At 39.9% G+C, this 20646-nt stretch overlaps 1 protein-coding gene and 1 non-coding gene across 2 annotated transcripts in view; one reads left to right on the forward strand and one right to left on the reverse strand.

Moving 5' to 3' along the window:
• The window catches only part of LOC126459299 (piwi-like protein Siwi), a 270625-nt gene that overhangs the window by 141651 nt on the left and 108328 nt on the right, over positions 1–20646 (reverse strand). Inside the window, exons 8-9 of the mRNA XM_050095855.1 lie at positions 14823–14970; positions 718–982 (exon numbers count right to left, since the gene is read on the reverse strand). Coding sequence (XP_049951812.1) covers positions 718–982; positions 14823–14970 — 413 coding nt within the window. The remainder of the gene's footprint in view (positions 1–717; positions 983–14822; positions 14971–20646) is intronic.
• Positions 3558–3632, forward strand: Trnat-ugu (transfer RNA threonine (anticodon UGU)). The gene has a single exon. It is a non-coding gene; the product is annotated as a tRNA-Thr (tRNA).

Raw genomic sequence — 20646 nt, forward strand, 5'->3', positions numbered from 1 at the left:
CCAGGCCAGACTAGAGTCAGCAGTCAGAGACAGCAGCCAGATGTGTATGAGATGCATTTGTGTGTGTGTGTGTGTGTGTGTGTGTGTGTGTGTGTGTGTGCGTGCGTGCGTGCGTGCGTGCGTGTGCACGCACGTGTGCGTGCTTGTGTGTGCGTGCTTGTGTGTGTGTGTGTGTGTGTGTGTGTGTGTGTGTGTGTGTGTGTGTGTGTATGTGTGTGTAGACTAATTTCAGAAGAAGGCCTTTTGGCCAAAACCTTCCTTCTTTAGCAGTCTTTTTGTTGTGCATGTCTGCGGCTCAACATCTCCACTGCATGGTGAGTAGCAACCTATCCCCTTTTTTCTTAAGGGGAATATAGGTGCTGCAATTTGTGGGCAAAAAATGGTAAGTTAGAATATCATTCATCCAAAAATCTTCAATACGTCGTTGTGATCCTACTAACTAATCAATCAATCTAAGCATCTAGACATATTTTAGTGCATTTACTTGTGTGCAGGAGAAAAAGTGATTGTTTATTCATATCACAGTCCAAATGGGCTTTCATTTTCCAACATCTACAATCCAATACATTAACAAGAAGCAGCAGTGAGATGCTCAACATGTTACTGGAGTTAATACCTGTCAAACTAATAACACTTAAGATGGAAATACTTGTCGAGGCATGTTAGAAAAAGAAACTATCATAGTCAGAGGGCTATTTCTATAAAACATGTACTTACTTGTATCTGTCAGCCCGTTTATTTTGCAAAATGATTAATATTATCTGAGGAGTAAAAGATGACAACAAATGATCCAAAGCTTGGATGTAGCCCGCAATCCCTTGTTCTTCTTGAACTGAATACATGACACCATCTTCAATTTTAAAATCAATGGCTGCAGCAGCTTTTTGAAGAGTGAATTGGAATTCTTTGCATGCTCGCAATTGTGAATTTGGGCACAGAATTCCCCATTTCTTGAGTACAGGAGCACTTAGAAGGCCTCTAGCTGAAAAAAAGTGTCAAGGACATTAATTAACTAAAAGTAACAGCATAATGAGCTGTGGGATATAATAGGACACTGTATTATTTAAAAATTAAAACAAGAAAATGGAAGCCAATGTTTATATGACAGGAGTTTCAATATAGTGCAGAAGCTGCAGTAGAATGAAAGGCCAATTCTGGAAGAATCTACACTGCATAACAAAAAAAAAGTGAAGCACCCAGAAGGGGAGGAGGAAACAGAATGAAACTTCACCACCCATGGCCTAAGTCTGTGCTTCCCATCATGGAACCATGCCAAACATCACCATTTGTATTTCACTGTTAATACTGCTGCTAGTTTCTAAATAATGGCATGGGACGAAAAAGAATGTTCCAGGAAGTCCATTACTTGTTCTCAAGTGGCAGGTGCAGATCTGAAGGGGTTTAAGATGTTCTTGGTGACCCTCCCTTGTGGTGGTCAAATGTGGTCTGGCCAAGCTTTTGCTTGGTGAAAGTTTGCTTGCCCTCAAGTCCCATGCAGTACAATTTCAAACTACAGTCACATCCAAATGCCACACAAGTTTGGATATTGTACAAAGAATACTTAATAACACTGGTGGCTCTTCTGCCTATCACAGAGAATTGCAACTCTAATGATTTGCTTACCTGCATGTGGTGTGAACATGTATGAAGTTACATAGACAATCTGAAGATGTCTTCTGTGTGTTCCATTGTTTTTTGTCACGCAGTGTATCAGTAATTGTTTTTGGATCACTAATAAAGTGATCTATCTCTTTTTTCCCAACCCCTCAATCTACGTCACCTAAATCGAGTCAAATAGACCTGCACAAAGCGGCTAAAAAACCCCAGATGGTGTCTACTGGCCAATAATGTCATATGATCATTTCATTTTATATTTTCTCTAAAAGTTTTTCCTATTTACTTCATAACAAAAATTCCAGATACTTTTTACTTTACCGAGTTACCAATTTCAGCCTTCAATAACATGTTCAACATCTGTATGGTCCTGTAAGACCTCTGTTGTATAGTTTGTAATGGATAATCTTATTGTGATCATTTGATCTCTTGGCTGCTGAATAATGCTCCCTTTTCATTCTACCAAAATACCAATAACCTTAGTAGTTGAAGCTGTTGTACAGGATGAAAAAAACTCTGTGGTACTGCAGTGGGTTCTTTGGTTTGCTCTGGAAGGAGACTGAATTCATGTTCACACATGAAATATTAGTTCACTTTATTACAACATAGGTAAGGAGATTTACTTAATTTTGTACAATTCATTTCCACAGAAATATCATGTGTGTTCACAACTGTCTCTGAACATTAATGTATCACCTGTTACAGACAGAACACAAGTCTCTTCATCACTGTACATTTAACAGTAACTTTTGCATATAGTTCTGCCTAAGACATTGAGTACACACATGGTTTAGTAGAAGATGATGCTGTTGTCTTACTGTGTTATTCGATGATTGTGGACTGGACTGAGCAGTCCTCTGCTTGCCATAAGTAGATGCTCATTTGTCAATAGAGCTTGCAGTGACTGCCATTTCTTGTGGTTGCACTGTGAGGTACCATCCTTGCTTTGGTACTTCGCTCTTCAGACAATGCCACACAAAACTTATCTACTACCTTTTAGGAAATATTTCTTGAAACATATTTGTAATCTAATTAATAACTTTATTAAGTTTCAAGTTAGCATCAACAGCAGTCCATACGAGAGAGCAGTCCACAAGCTGTATTTGAGGACTAAAGCTTTCCATAATGTTTGTGTTCATAATCCTCATTCATAATCATTTTCAAAATGAAATTTATTTTGCTCTGTAAATTTACTTAGTTTATCATGACAGAACTGTCTGTTATGGTATAAGGGCCAACATAGAATGTTTTTGATGGTTAAATTATTACATTTAACTTTTTTTGGAAATACATTACCAATAAGAGTGAATCAAACATAATTCTTTCACTATATATGATGGTAGTATCTGTTCCCGAAAGAATAGTTACTATAGATGACCATGCAACTTTCTGCAAGAATGAAATGACAATTAAATGGATACCCTAGCTGTAACCAGGCGTTGATACACTTCATTGGGGACATGCTCCATGGGGAGCGTGCAAGGGATAAGTCCCAGCAGATGCACTATTCTCTGTGGCCTCGGTGTCTAAGATGGATAGAGCGTCTGCCATGTAAGCAGGAGATCCCAGGTTAGAGACACATTTTCAACATGTCCCCAATGAAGTATATTAATGCCTGGTTGCAGCTAGGGTGTTCATTTAATTATCATTTCATTCTAGCAAAAAGCTGCATGGTCATCTACGGTAACTGTTCTTTCGGAACAGATGCTACCGTCATATATAGTTAAAATATGGCTTCCCGGCCATTGACCTTCTTGTGTGCGAATGCAAACACTATGCCCGAACCAGTACGGGACTTGGTAGATAATCTTCCATGAGTAATGAGTATGATGGGCAAACATCTATTAGGCACACTACGAATGTACTGGTGTGGACATGTTGGGAATGTGCATCTCACAGAGAGCGTGCAAGGGACAAGTCCCTGCAGATACACTATTCTCTGTGCCCTCGGTAGTTCAGATGGATAGAGCGTCTGCCATGTAAGCAGGAGATCCCGGGTTCGAGTCCCGGTTGGGGCACACATTTTCAACATGTCCTCAATGAAGTATATTAATGCCTGGTTGCAGTTAGGGTGTCCATTTAATTATAATTTCATAATTCTTTAAGCTTCAGAAATATTCATATACATGAACTTACACAGGGTGTTACAAAAAGGTACGGCCAAACTTTCAGGAAACATTCCTCACACACAAATAAAGAAAAGATGTAATGTGGACATGTGTCTGGAAACGCTTAATTTCCATGTTAGAGCTCATTTTAGTTTCGTCAGTATGTACTGTACTTCCTCGATTCACCGGCAGTTGGCCCAATTGAAGGAAGTTAATGTTGACTTTGGTGCTTGTGTTGACATGCAACTCATTGCTCTACAGTACTAGCATCAAGCACATCAGTACGTAGCATCAACAGGTTAGTGTTCATCACGAACGTGGTTTTGCAGTCGGTGCAATGTTTACAAATGTGGAGTTGGCAGATGCCCATTTGATGTATGGATTAGCACGGGGCAATAGCCGTGGCGCGGTACGTTTGTATTGAGACAGATTTCCAGAACGAAGGTGTCCCGACAGGAAGACGTTCGAAGCAATTGATCGGCGTCTTAGGGAGCATGGAACATTCCAGCCTATGACTCGCGACTGGGGAAGACCTAGAACGATGAGGACACCTGCAATGGACGAGGCAATTCTTTGTGCAGTTGACGATAACCCTAATTTCAGCGTCAGAGAAGTTGCTGCTGTACAAGGTAACACTGACCACGTCACTGTATGGAGAGTGCTACGGGAGAACCAGTTGTTTCCGTACCATGTACAGCGTGTGCAGGCACTATCAGCAGCTGATTGGCCTCCACGAGTACACTTCTGCGAATGGTTCATCCAACAATGTGTCAATCCTCATTTCAGTGCAAATGTTCTCTTTACGGATGAGGCTTCATTCCAACGTGATCAAATTGTAAATTTTCACAATCAACATGTGTGGGCTGATGAGAATTCGCACGCAATTGTGCAATCATGTCATCAACACAAGATTTTCTGTGAACGTTTGGGCAGGCATTAATGGTGATGTCTTGATTGGGTCCCATGTTCTTTCACCTATGCTCAATGGAGCACATTATCATGATTTCATACGGGATACTCTACCTGTGCTGCTAGAACATGTGCCTTTACAAGTACGACACAAAATGTGGTCCATGCACAATGGAGGTCCTGCACATTTCAGTCGAAGTGTTTATACGCTTCTCAACAACAGATATGGTGACCGATGGATTGGTAGAGGTGGACCAATTCCATGGCCTCCACGCTCTCCTGACCTCAACCCTCTTGACTTTCATTTATGGGGACATTTGAAAGCTCTTGTCTACGCAACCCCGGTACCAAATGTAGAGACTCTTCGTGCTCGTACTGTGGATGGCTGTGATACAATACGCCATTCTCCAGCACTGCATCAGCGCATCAGGGATTCCATGCGACGGAGGGTGGATGCATGTATCCTCGCTAACGGAGGACATTTTGAACATTTCCGTAACGAAGTGTTTGAAGTCAGCTGGTACGTTCTGTTGCTGTGTGTTTCCATTCCATGATTAATGTGATTTGAAGAGAAGTAATAAAATGAGCTCTAACATGGAAAGTAAGCATTTCCGGACACATGTCATTTAACATATTTTCTTTCTTTGTGTGTGGGGAATGTTCCCTGAAAGTTTGGCCGTATCTTTTTGTAACACCCTGTATAGTCTCCTGAATGGGAAACACATTTCCCCTAGCATGAGGGGAGTTTGTTGATCCCATTTTCGTAAAATGACTGTGACAGTGACCAGTCGCACATGCACACTTCCACAGTGTCATTGTTGTCAAATTTGTATTCTCCTTCTGCTTGCTTTTTTGGTCCAAAGAAACGAAAATCACAGGGCAATAAGTTGTAATTATATGAAGGATGTTCTGATGCTGTCCAGAAGACTTCCAGAATTTTTTGTTGAGTTTGGACAGTTGTGTGTCATCAAGGATTGTTATGAAGCATGATTACATCCCGGAATGGGAACGTGCATCATTTCCAATTTGGTCCAGAAGTAGGCAATGGTATGCAGCATTAATAGTACTATGTTCATGGAGAAAATCTGTGAGAAGAACTCCTCCAAAATCAAAAAAGACTCCTGAAAGAACATTACCCACAGAGTCAGTTTTTGGCTTTGATGGGTGCAGATTTGTCTCTTTGGGCTATTCCCTGCCGCTTTTTTTTTTTTTTTTTTTTTTTTTTTTTCAATTTCAGGATGTAATGGTGCACCCATACATTGCTGGCCACAGTCCAGTGCAAAGAAATGTTCCCCTTCAATTTGGTAGCATGTCAGTATCTGTTTGACATATCAAGATAATGAAATTTGTGCTCTGTGGGGAGAAGACAAGGCAGAAACAATGTGAACACTTTCCAAGGTTCAAGGTTGTTAATAACAATCGCCTGAGACTACTGTAGCTCCTACCTGGAGTTCCCTTTGGTAGAAATTCCAAGAGAATACACTATTAAATGAGTTGAAAAATGCAGCACTTCCTTCAAAATGACATTGAAACTAAAATTAGAAAAATCAATGCACACATGTTATAGGAAGAAAACAAAATTATAATGATACACTATGAACCAGCATACACTCTGTGGTGACTTACAGTGTGCAGATGTAAACACAGATACAGTTATATCATTTTGCTGCAAATGTACCTAATATATTGGCAAATTAATGTGTTCTAAGTAAAGCATTAGAATATGTCATGACTGCTTTAACTATTTAGAAAATATTAAATAAGGTACAAAACTGTAAAATGTAGTTCTTATTTTAAAGATGTGTGTTTAGTTCTTCCTTCTAGCTATTTTGAAGAGTTGCTCAATCAATTTTATTTTGTTTGCATTTACAGAACCTCAGTAACTAACTTTCATTTAGGATGCTTTGTTGGGAACCATACTTTGAAGCTTTCAGCTGACATATGATTAAGTTCATAAATTTTCTCCTTTTCCTGACACAGTCCCTTTGGCTATGCCAAATATAGTTCTCAATGCTCAAAAAATAAAGTATCAAAGTATTACAATTTTGGATAATTAATTATCAGAAAGCAATCAAACTTAAGAACCACATAGTGCATAAACAACAGAATGTTTTAAGGCTGTTCATGTTACACACAAGCAGTATGAACAGGCTACATTTAAATTTTTCCAGTAGTTTGCAGTTTTAGGACATCTTATAGTTCATATAGACCTACAGCCCTGCAACTGTTGAAATCATTATTGAATATTCTTGGAAAAAGTAGCTACATTTAATTAAATTTCTACACTGTGAATGGCGAGACACCACAAACAGCATGGGCTGCACTGAACTTAACCCCACCAACTGGAGGCTAACAGTTATTGAGTTTAGCAACTGCCATTACTTGTAAGATAGAAATAAAGAATCTCAATAGAAAGTGTGATTTGACTGAAAGAAGTAGTACTTTTACAATGTATAGCATCACAGGGCCAGATGTGGACACTGACCACAATACTGAAGAAATCGGGAAAAGGTATGAAATTGAGGAGGTGGGACCTGGATAAACTGAGGATTGCTGAGAGTTTCAGAGGGAGCATTAGGCAACAGCTGACTGGAACAAGGGAAAGGAATACAGCAGAAGATGAATAGGTAGCTTCAGGAGATGAAATAGTGAAGGTAGCGAAGTAGCAAATAGGTAGACAATGCCTAGTAGGAATCCTTGGACAACACAAGAGATGCAGAATTTAACTGATGAAAGTATAACATATAAAAATGCAGCAAATTAAGCAGGAGAAAGGGAATACAAATGTTTAAAAATGAGACCGATGGGAAGTGCAAAATGGCTAAGCAGGAATAGCTAGAGAGCAAATGTAAGGATTTAGAAACATATTTAACTAGAGGAAAAGTGGGTACCACCTACAAGAAAATTAAAGAGAGCTTTGGGGAAAAGAGAAGCAAACTGTATGAATATCAAGAACTCAGATGTAAAACCAGTCCTAAGCAAAGAAATGAAAGCAGAAAGGTGGAAGGAGTATATAGAGGGTCTATACAAGGGATATATACTTGTGGGAAATTTTACAGAAATGGAAGAGGATGCAGATGAAAAAGAGATGGGAGATGTAACAGCATGAAGAATCTGACAGAGCACTGAAAGATCTAAGTTGAAAAAAGGCCCTAGGAGTATACAACATTCCATTAGAAGTACTGATAGTCTTGGGAGAGCCAGCCACTACAAAATTCTTCCATCTGGTGAGAAGATGTATGAGACAGGCGAAACACCCTCAGACTTCAAGAAGAATGTAATAATTGCAACTCCAAAGAAAGCAGGTGCTGACAGGTGTAAAAATTACCAAAACATTATTTTAATAAGTCACAGTTCTAAAATAGCAACACAAATTCTTTACAGAAGAATGGAAAAACTGGCAGAAGCTGACCTCAGGGAAGATCAGTTTGAATTCCGGAGAAATATAGGAATACATAAGGCGATACTGACCTTCCAATTTATCTTAGAGGATGGATTAAGGAATGACAAACCTAAGTTTATAGCATTTGTAGACTTAGATAAAGCTTTTGACAATGCTGACTGAAATACTCTCTTTTAAATTCAGAAGGTAGCAGGGGTAAAATACAAGGAGAGAAAGACTATTTACAACTTGTACAGAAACCAGATGGCAATAATAAAATTGGGGGGGGGGGGGGGGGGGGGAGACAGTGGTTGAGAAGGGAGTGAGACATGGTTGTAGCCAATCCCCAATATTATTCAATCTGTACACTGAACAAGCAGTAAAGGAAAAATTTGGAGTAGACATTAAAGATCTGGGAAAAGAAATAAGATCTTTGAGGTTTGCCAATGACATTGTAATTCTGTCAGAGAGAACACAAAACCTTGGAAGAGCAGTTGAACAGAATGGACATTATCTTGAAAGGATATTAGATGAACATCAGCAAAAGCAAAACAAGAATAATGGAATGCAGTTGAATTAAATTAGGTAATGCTGGGGGAATTAGATTAGGTAAGAAGAAACCGAAAGTAGTATATGAGTTTTGCTATTTAGGCAGCAAAATAACTGATGGCCAAAGTAGAGAGGATATAAAATGTAGACTGGCCGAGGAAGAAAAGCATTTATGAAGAAGAGAAATTTGTTAACCCTGAATATAAATTTAAGTGTTGAGAAGATTTTTCTGAAATTTTTTTCTGGAGTGCACCCAGGTAAGGAAGTGAAACATGGACACTGAAACATGGATGAGAAATAGTTTGGACAAAAAGAGGGCAAGCTTTCAAAGTGTGGTGCTACAAATAATATTGAAGATTAGGTGGATAGATCATGTAACAGGAGGTAATGAATAGAATTGGCGAAATTTGTGGCACAAATTGACCAAAAGAAGGCATTGGTTGACAGGACACATTCTGAGACATCCAGGGATCACCTACTCAGTATTGGAGGGAAGTGTTAGAGGTAAAAATTGTAGAGGGAGACCAAAAGATGAATACAGTAAACAGATTCAGAAACATGTAGGATCCAATAGTTATTCGGAGATGAAGAGCCTCCCACAGGATAAAGTAGCATGGAGAGATGCATCAAACCAGTCTTCAGTGAAGACCACAAAAACAACATGGCTTCACAGTACTGGTGTATTATCTTTAAATTACTAAGCGTAAAGCATATAAATGCAATCCTTTCTATTTGAAGCACTATATCCTGTATCCAGCAAATACCAAACAGGATTGGCACAATACTTTTCCAATTTTGTGGAGAATCAACCATACCCACATACAGGCTATTATTAATTTGGGGTCACAGCTCCCAAAGGCATTTTCAAGCTATTGCCAGCTGCCCTCTGGAAAAGAATGTGTGTACGCCTACTGTCCATGTCTAGGGTTATCGCATTGTCCAATATGACACTGTTTTCAAAGTACTGCACATCATGCATTTGAGGTGAGGGTGAGTGTGCCTCCACAAGTTCCAGATGCAGGTGTTTTAATGCACTTGGCTACCTCACTGGGTCATATAAATGCAGTATGGTTGATATTGTGTACAAAGCATGTAAATCTGATATGCCTAAAATTTTATAGATTCAAAAATATATTATGCAACTGTCAAGTTAAAAACTCAGTCTATATGCCTAATATGTTATAGATTCAAAAATACATCATGCAACTCAATCTATCATCAAATATGCATAAAATGTATTGATAGGATATGCACAGCCTGAAGCAATGGTTCCATTTGAACAAAATTTTATTACTATATTGAGCGAGCTATATACTACACAGGGTTAATCACCTAAACCTTGTATCACAAATATTGTGGAAATGGAAAGTGCTACTCACGTGCAGTTTTCACATATGGATTGGTAGTCAGGGACTTGTAGTGTTAGCCAATCAACAGAATGTAATAATACTTAGAAAAAGTATTTTTTGTGCAAAGATACACTTCTTCAAGTGGTAAAATGCCTACTGGCATTAACAAACTAAAAGTAGAATAAATTAGAAAGTCGAAGGTGTTTGTCGAAGGATTCTAGCGCGAGTTGTTTATGAGGTATCGTACTCTGACAAGTTTCCACAATGACACTTGCTAGCCAGTCAACCTGAGTAGTTTCTAGGTATGATGATGTTATATTTGCTTACAGTGTGCTTGTGTGTTCCTTGAGTGTACTGAGACTTGCTGATCTGTAAGTGTGTGATAGTCCAAGCAGTAGGTCAAATGGGAAAAATGGAATCTACCAATGCAGAAAAAGCCAACATGCTCATGATATATGGAGAGTGTAGGGAGAATGCAGTTCGTGCTGGTACAGTGTATGCAGCAAGATATCCCAACATCTGTCAACCATCTTGGCAAATATTTATCAACTTCTTCAACCAGTTATGTGAATGTCGTAGTGTTACACCTAGACAACCTAACAGAAGGAAAAAAGTGACAACAGAGGAGGGGGGAGTTAATGTTCTTGCTGCTGTTGCACTTGATTTGCACACTATCTTGTGTGAAACTGTATGACCAAATGGCATGAGTCAGGCAAGAGTCCTCCACTGACATAGGTTCCATCCCACCACGTCTCTCACCATCAAGAGCTGCATGGAAACAATTATGAGAACCATGTTAACTTATGTACATGACCATTAAGGCAGGATACTCCAGTATCATGTATCTTGTTTAGTGAAGAAGCTACATTTACCAATCACGCCAGGTAAACCATCAGCACTTATGGAGTATAAATGTTTTGTGCAGGACAGTGAAGCATCAGCTCTTAGGTCCATTTTCGGTAGATGGAACAACTGAACATGCACAAATATCACAGCTTCATAACAGACCATCTTCCACAGATGCTATAAGACATTTCTCTACAGACTAGGAGGAACCTGTGGTAGCAACATGATGGCTGTCCAGTCCATAGTTCATGAAGTACCACAGTATGTCTTCGTGAATTGTTTCCAACTCGTTGGGTTGGATGCAGTGGACCCGTATCATGGCTGGGCTGTTCCCCAGATTTGATGCCTGTAGACTTTATTCTGTGGGGAAAGCTGAATGACACTGTCTACAAGGACATAACTACACCTGATGATACAGAACTTATTACTGTAGACTGCTCGGACGTCTCTAATGAAATGCTAGCTTGTGTGCAGTAGTCATTCAATACCAGACTGGAAGCATGTATTGCTACCAGTGGTCATTTTGAACATAACCTGCAGTGGTCATTTGTCTTGTTGCTGGTAAGGATCCAGTGTGTGTTACCACAAGTATTGCCCTAGTGTCAGTGAGGGTACTTTTCAAAATACAGTATCTTGTAAATGACTCACACTCGAACTCTGCAACAAACACCACTGACATTCTAGTTAACCTTACTTTTAGTTGGTTAATGTCAACAGACATTGTTCCATTAAAAAAAAAGTGTATGTATGCACAAAAAGTACACTTTTTAAGTATCATTACAATCTGCTGATTGGCTAATGATATGAGCTCCTGCCTATCAATCCATTCTGTGAGAACAGCAGATCAATAGCATTTTCCATTTCTGTAGGATTTGCAGTGCAAGTTTTAGCTGGTTCACCCTGTATATATGAAGGTGATTTGACAAGTATGGTAATGGTCCATGAAACAATGGAACATTTTCGTTTTGCCTTTGTAATTTGTAAGCCTGATTAGTCCAATAAAGAATTTCAACAACTTACAGCATACAGTTCATTGCTGACATCCATCTGAATTGTTCAGTGTGTCAACTCCAATTGAAAATGGAGAAAACTAAGTTTTTTATTGTCACTAAACATTTTCATGTGAAGGGTTGAACAGCTGCACAGATCGAAGCAGAACTGAATGAAGTTCACGCAGACACTGCACCATCACTGAAGACAGGATACTCCAGATGTATCATGTATCTTGTTTAGTGATGAAGCTACATTTATCAATCACAGCCATGTAAACCATCAGCATTTATGGAGTGTAAATGTGTTGTGCAGGACAGTGAAACATCAGATCTTAGGTCTGTTTTTCAAAGACGGAACAACTGAACATGCACAAATATCACAGCTTTGTAACAGACCATCTTCCACAGATACTATAAGACGCTTCTCTACAGACTAGGAGGAACCTGTGGTAGCAACATGATGGCTGTCCAGTCCATTGTGCATGGAGTACTACAGCATGTCTTCACGAATTGTATCCAAATCGTTGAATTGGAAGCAGTGGACCTGTATGATATACACATGTGATATATACATTACTTTTGGATTAACAAATTTAAATGTGGTCAGACGAGCACCGAAGTGCACTCCTGCCATCCAATTGAGGTCACTACAAAAGAGCCCATTGACAAAATCCATGATATGGTAATGCAAGGCCACCAAATAAAAATTCATTAAATTCCTGAGACTGTAGGCACCTCAACTGAGTGAGTGCATAATACTCTGCACAAAGAATTGGCTATGAAGAAGCTGTGTGCATGATCGGTGGTGGAAATGCTCACAGTCGACCAAACAAGCATCCAGCACAACATTTCAACACACAGTCTGGTGATGTTCCATTGCAATCTGAAATGATTTTTTGTGCCCATTTGAGACTGTTCATGAAACCTGAATACAATACTACATGTCAGAGTCAAAAAGGCAGTCAAAACAATGGACAAAGGCTGGTGAAACTGCTGCGAAGAAGACAAATGCCATTTTGTCACCTGGAAAGGTGATGGCCATTGTTTTTTGGGAATCCTAAGGAATAATCCTCATAGATTACTTGGAAAACTGCAGAACCATAATTGGAACCTATTATGCTTCATTGTTGGATCATGTGAAACTTGTCTTGGCTGAAAATGACCAAGGTTGGTTTGCAAAAAAGAGCTCTTTAACTAGGAGAACACATCATCCCACATATTGGTGATACAATGGCAAACGTGCATGAATTACACTTCGAATTGCTGCCTTGTCCACCCTATTCACCACACATAGGTCCAAGTGAGTTGTTCTGTTCCCCAATGTGAAACTTTGTCTTTCTGGGAAGAAATGATGAAGTGATAGTTGCAGTCTACGAGCATTTTGCAGAGTTTGACAGAATCTATTTTTCTGAAAGGATGAAAAATATGGAGGATTTGTGGACCAAGTGTATATCCCCCAGAGGAGGCTATATCGAGAAGTAAGGTGAATTGTCCATGAAACAAACATTTTTTCTTCCTGTTTCACCAGACTTATCAAACCACCCTTGTACAAGCATAACCGCTACATGGAACATGTACGGAAAGACTGTCTTGGACAATGATTTCTGTCTTTTGTATAGCCTCTCCTACACTGTTCAGTGTTCTCTCGATAAACGTCAACACTGTGCATTTATCATACAATATACCTCCCATGGTGTATGCTTCATTCACAGATGCCCATTATATGCAGAATCTACACTCATCACCCAACATATCTTTGAATCGGTCATTGCTCCAAATTAATTTTTATTACATCATGACAGGTCAGTTCCACAGCAATGATGAGTAAGAGGAAGCACTCCTTTGGTTGTTGTTTTTGATTAAGAGCACATGTAACAGTAATTAGCACCCAAGCTAATCGCCTGATTTCCAATAAACGGTTTCTGAGGTTCTTCACTGATGTTTTAGCTACCAACCTGGACCTACTTTGTAATCCGTGACCTATAAAGCACTCCATCTGATGCAGCACTCCCAGTGTGACTCTGTATGTTGCAGCCATGCAGAACCAGAAGCAGCATGTGCACATTTCTTGAATCACTAGAACCAATATTTACATAGAAGTCATATATCCAACATGTGAGGCAATTATTCAAAAATCTTCCAGCCATCTGCAGACCAAATACACGATTTTATAGAACTCATCCAAATTGTTCACTACATTTTGTCCTCAAAAATTTATAATGTTTATTAATAAACTACAATGATCAAAACAGTAAATCACTCTAGGGGCAATCCATATATAATTGGTATGGACTCGTCATGTTTTCAGAGGTTTTCATTTGTTATTCTCTTGTAGCTTAATTACGTAATTCACACTAAAATTCTTAGGTTTTTATTCATCATCTGTCAAATGCTATGAAATATGTATATATGTTTAACAAAATGTGGTTGTCTTGCCATAATAGACGTCACAAATTCCAGTTTGTCAACTTTAAGAGGATAAAAGCATTGACACATGAGCCAAACATCAGATAACGCTTTAGATACTACACCCAATACACAAAAGCAGAACACGTCCCTGATTATTCACTGATCCACAAATCTTTTGGTACAAGTGATCAGAATTCTTCCACATGTCACTGATATCACAGAAAATATCATTTAAAAAAAAAAAAAAAAAAAAAAAAAAAAAAAAAAAAAAAAAAAAAAAAAAACCCTTCAGTATAAGGGCCACAAAAAGGAAGTGTTTAACAATAGACAGGAACATATAAAATAGACTGTTTGTTACATTTTTGAGCTATCAGACAAAGTCCTTCATCTGACTGAGAAACACACACACACACGCACACGCGCGCGCGCGCGCGCGCACACACACACACACACACACACACACACACACACACACACACACAACACAAAACCACGTTAATTCGTATGGCCTCCCTTGTTACTCCATCACAGATTTTCCATTGCTTAATTTTACAAACAGATTTTTAGCAAAAAGTGACTAGCATCATTTAGTTAAACCATAAATAGTTAATCCTCATATGGAAATCACCACAATGATCTGTATATAATGGAGATGTTTACTTACATTTTACTTCCTGAGTCCAATCATTTTTTTGTCCAACAGTGCATTGTGCCTTCTGCAAAAATATTTTTTCAGGATCCAAAACCCTTGCTGGTACTGTCACCAGCTCATCACTAAGCGACATGTTCCACTGCTTCAAATCTTTCTGTACCTGTTGAAAAGAAGTCATTTGTTTGAAAACCTCAATCACAATAAAAAATTCAGGTATTTGTACCATAGACTGCAACTAACAAAATTAAACATATTTCATGAAATAAACCATCATACAATACTTATGATTTTTTCCTTCCTTTTTGTGTGTCAATGATTAAATCTACAAATACTTTTGGATTAAAGGAGACCACTCACTGAAAAGCGGAAGCATCGACTTATCTATGGGCACACAAAAAACACACATGCAATTGTGGCCTTGCACGAAGCTGGCTGGGCGAATACTGCCACTGCTCCATTTCAGCAGGAGGGCTAATTTGTGGTGGGGCTTGTGTCAGGTGGGGTGGGAGGATGGGAAGAGAGGTGGGAGGTGGGGAGAGAAACTGGGGGTGGTTGGGTATCAGCTCAGTGGGAGGCAGCTGGCTTGGAATATAGGGAAGAAGGGGTGGCAGGTACATGGGCTAGACATGTGGTGTACTACCAGGTGGTCAACTTTGTTTTTGACAATAGTTTGGTGGTGGGTATTCATCCTGGTGGACAGCTGGTTGGTAGTGATACTGAAGATCTGTGCAGTGTTTACAGAGGCACTGGTCTATGATATGGCTGAATTCACAGGTGGCATGGCCTCTGAATGGGGAGGGATGAGTATGTGACAGGACTGGAGCAGGAAGTGTGGAGTGGCTGGCATGGGCAGGTCTTGTATATTGGTCTATCACAGGTATATGATCCCTGTGGCAAGGGGTTGGGAGTAGGAGTAGCATAAGGATGGACTAGGATGTTGTGTGGGTTTGGTTGCTGATGGGACACCACTTTGTACGGGTGGGAAGGATCCTGGGTAGAACGTGCCTCATTGCAGGGCTTGTTGAGAGATAATCAAAGCCGTAATAACAGATATGGTTTAGCTGTTCCAGTCCAGGGTGATATTGGGTGTTGAGGAGGGCACTTCTTTGTATCTGATCCTCACCATCATGTTCAAACACTATCCTATTGCTCCCAACACAATTTCTTCTGTCCTTTTACTCCCCACACTCATACTCTGTTATCCAGTTCCACTTATAAACACCTAGCACTTTCACTTGTCCATTTCCCACACCATTTCCCATTAATGAACACCATTCCTATCTCAATGGACTCCTTCTCCATCTATCTTCACCAATTCAGACAAAGTACCCCTTTACCTGGCTGTAACTGAGATGGCATAAGTTGATCCCTAAGAGTTGGAGTGGGCTGGTCGGGGCAGCTTTACACACCTATCCAAATCATGAGCATGATGTGATTTTGTAAAAGTGTCTATTGCAATGCCTCCATGTTGTCACAGCTCTATGGGCGACTATTGTTTTTGCCTGCAGCAGTTTGTGCTTCTGAGCTGAACTGTCAGGGATCTTCTTACTCCATCTTGACTATAAAACACTAATGCACAGCATGTTCCTTAAATGCTATCTTAGCCTCACAATCACCTCCTCTCCCCCTTCCCCCAAATGATCTAACCATAAAAATCCTCATATCTGGATCCCACATTTCTTTTCACAACAACCTTCACCTTTTTCAAATTCCACCAGTCACTACCCCTTACAAATCTGATGCTCCAGATACACCTCTCCATGACATAGGCATCCCAGAACAACCGGAGCCTTGAGTAGCATTCCTTGGGGGCAACACTACTCACCAATACCCATCCCCCTCCTCACCCCCTCAAAGTACTGTGCCTAGCTGATCTTTTCAATTTACCACATCCTCCAAAACTCTCTCCTAACACTCCACAAAACCCAAAACACTGCTGTTAACCTTTGCACCAAAACCATCAGCCCTACAGAAGTTTTAAACCTATTCAAAGGCCTCACCTTCGGCCCCACATCCAAGTTTAACCATGTTGGAATTGTCCAAGTCTCACTCTCCTTCTCCTAATCCCTACAGTGGAAACACTTCTTTATCATGAATCCCTCCAACCAAAGCCAACCTAAACCCAACACTGAATCCTGCCTCTCCCAGTTCGTATCACCAGCCAACAGTCATCCTCTTCACCTCCCATCCAAATACCCGTTGGGCACTTTCAAGAAATTCATTACCTCCAACTTGGCCTCAGCATCCATAACAGGGTCCTTTCCAAATAACACTAACCTTTCAGCAGAAAAAAGAACAGATCCTGACCTAATCATCATTCCTGCAAACAAAGGCTCCACCACTGATGCAATCTGACAGAAGACCTCCACCAAATGTCTGATTCCTCCACCATCAAGTTCTGCCATAGTGATCCCCCCAGAAGTCCTAACATAGCCTCCAATCCCTACTGAAATCAACAGGCCCTTCTCTGAACCTCTCCCCCGAGTCTCTATTTCCGCTCTTACTGACCAATAGCTCCAACCAACTGGCCAAAACCTAGCTTACAACATTGAAGATACTAACCACTTTCTCCACTGAATATCCATCATCCCCAACCCTTTACCTTGTTTATCCGTACTCGTCACTGTTGATGCTATGTCTCTTTGCTCCAACATCCTTAATGTTGTCAGCCTTGCCACAATCCAACACCACATCTCTCCAGGTTCTTCACGTTCCAATCCCACTAACTCATTCCTTATACACCTTACCAAATTTATCCTGACTCTCCACTACATTTCCTTTAAAGGGAAGGTATACAAGTAAATCCTTCACTAGGGCTCTGATTATATCTCATCATGCCCTGAAATGAGGCACATCCTACTCAAGATCCTTCCCACCCCTCCTAAAATGTTGTTCTGTCACCCACATAACCTACACAACATCCTAGCCATCCCTGTGCCCTCCAACTCCTTGCCACAGTGATCATATCCCTGCAGTAGGCCAACATCCAAGATTCAGAGTAGTGGTTAATAACGAAAGGGGACAGCTACAACACCTTATCACATTACAGTGTTGTAATACTTTTACAATAAAATCATGCGAAGAAGACGATAATGTCTTGTCATTCTCCAACGTAAAACATCTTGCTCAACCTGAGGGGATGCTGACTCAATTTCTCAGGTGGACTGAGGGAAAGACATGAAGACATGCACGAGAAATAGTGACATGTTTATGGGCATGGAGTCAGCTTTCTTTATTGATTAGAGTTAGAGCAAGTGGCATACATAACAGTAAACTCATGGTTCCAAGTCATAAGCAGGTGTTCTTGATGTGTGCAGTGATGATGAGAAAATCTGTGTTTGTACAATAAGGGCCATTTGAACAAGGCAGTGCAGTTGTTAAGACACTGATCTAATATTCAGAAGTTTACTCTGTCTAGCCGTCCTGATTTAGGTTTCCTGTGGTTTTTCTAGGCAAATGCCAGGACAGTTTCTTCATCAAGACTGCAGGTGACCACCTATCCTATCTTCATAAAGTATACTTATGTATTTTGTGTGTATGTTTATTTTTGAGCTATTTATGTTCATTGGTCAGTACAATATGCAGACTGGTACTGCAAGAAAAGCCTTTCTGAAAAAGAGAGATTTTTTAACATTGAATATAAATTTCAATTTTCGAAAGTCTTTCCTAAAGGTATTTGTGTGCAGTGTTGTCTTGTATGGAAGTGAATTGTGGATGATAAATAGTGCACACAAAAAGAGAATAGCATTTGAAACAGTGTGCTATACAATAATTCTGTAGATTATATGGGTAGAATGAATAACTGAAAAGGAGATACTTAGGTAGTAGTGCGAGGTGTCCTGATGAACACTCACCAGTCGACGTACAGGCAGGGAAATCAGGACGTGCTCAGTGTAAAGACACTTCAGCTATCAAGATACTAGCAGTAAATTTTCAGAGTGTTCGGAATAAAGTTCCTGAATTTACTGCCCTCCAGGAAGCGTGTGGCGTGCAAATTATTCTCGGGACTGAGACCTGGCTGAACCCTGAGATAGGAAGTTCTGAAATATTTAGTAAGGGTTGGAACGTGTATCGGAAAGACTGATTGGACACCGCAGGATGTGGTGTCTTCATTGCAGTTGACAAAAATATTGTGTCTACTGAGATCGAAGTAGAGTGTGATTGTGAAGTTATCTGGACACGTTTAACAGGGCTAGGGGAAATAAAGTTAATAGTGGGGTGTTATTACCGGCCACCAGGTTCCACCGTGACAGTTCTAGAATCATTCAAAGGGAGTATACATTCTGCATCACAGAACTTTTGAACACATTATCCGAAAACTGTCTTGAGCAGCTAAATCGACAGCCAACGCGTAATGGAAATATTTTACATCTGGTAGCCATGAACAGTAGGTAAAAAGACGAGGGCTAATAGAAATCCTTGGGTCACAGAAGAAATATTGAATTTAATTGATGAAAGGAGAAAATATAAAAATGCAGTAAGTGAAGTAGGCAAAACGGAATACAAACGTCTCAAAAATGAGATCGACAGGAAGTGCAAAATGGCTAAGCAGGGATGGCTAGAGGACAAATGTAAGGATGTAGAGGCTTGTCTCACTAGGGGTAAGATAGATACTGCCTACAGGAAAATTAAAGAGACCTTTGGAGAGAAGAGAACCACTTGTATGAATATCAAGAGCTCAGATGGCAACCCAGTTCTAAGCAAAGAAGGGAAGGCAGAAAGGTGGAAGGAGTATATAGAGGGTTTATACAAGGGCGATGTACTTGAGGACAATATTATGGAAATGGAAGAGGATGTAGATGAAGACGAAATGGGAGATAAGATACTGCGTGAAGAGTTTGACAGAGCACCTGAAGACATGAGTCGAAACAAGGCCCCGGGAGTAGACAACATTCCATTAGAACTACTGATGGCCTTGGGAGAGCCAGCCATGACAAAACTCTACCATCTGGTGAGCAAGATGTATGAGACAGGCGAAATACCCTCAGACTTCAAGAAGAATATAATAATTCCAATCCTAAAGAAAGCAGGTGTTGACGGATGTGAAAATTACCGAACTATCAGTTTAATAAGTCACAGCTGCAAAATACTAATGCGAATTCTTTACAGAAGAATGGAAAAACTGGTAGAAGCGGACCTCGGGGAAGATCAGTTTGGATTCTGTAGAAATGTTGGAAACTGAGGCAATACTAACCTTACGACTTATCTTAGAAGAAAGATTAAGAAAAGGCAAACCTACGTTTCTAGCATTTGTAGACTTAGAGAAAGCTTTTGACAATGTTAACTGGAACACTCTCTTTCAAATTCTGAAGGTGGCAGGGGTAAAATACAGGGAGCGAAAGGCTATTTACAATTTGTACAGAAACCAGATGGCAGTTATAAGAGGCGAGGGGAATGAAAGGGAAGCAGTGGTTGGGAAAGGAGTGAGACAGGGTTGTAGCCTCTGCCCGATGTTATTCAATCTGTATATTGAGCAAGCAGTAAAAGAAACAAAAGAAAAATTCGGAGTAGGTATTAAAATTCATGGAGAAGAAGTAAAAACTTTGAGGTTCACCGATGACATTGTAATTCTGTCAGAGACAGCAAAGGACTTGGAAGAGCAGTTGAACGGAATGGACAGTGTCTTGAAAGGAGGATATAAGATGAACATCAACAAAAGCAAAATGAGGATAATGGAATGTAGTCAAATTAAATCGGGTGATGCTGAGGGAATTAGATTAGGAAATGAGACACTTAAAGTAGTAAAGGAGTTTTGCTATTTAGGGAGTAAAATAACTGATGATGGTCGAAGTAGAGAGGATATAAAATGTAGACTGGCAATGGCAAGGAAATCGTT

This window comes from Schistocerca serialis, chromosome 1 (genome assembly GCF_023864345.2).
Source record: "Schistocerca serialis cubense isolate TAMUIC-IGC-003099 chromosome 1, iqSchSeri2.2, whole genome shotgun sequence".
NCBI lineage: Eukaryota > Metazoa > Arthropoda > Insecta > Orthoptera > Acrididae > Schistocerca > Schistocerca serialis.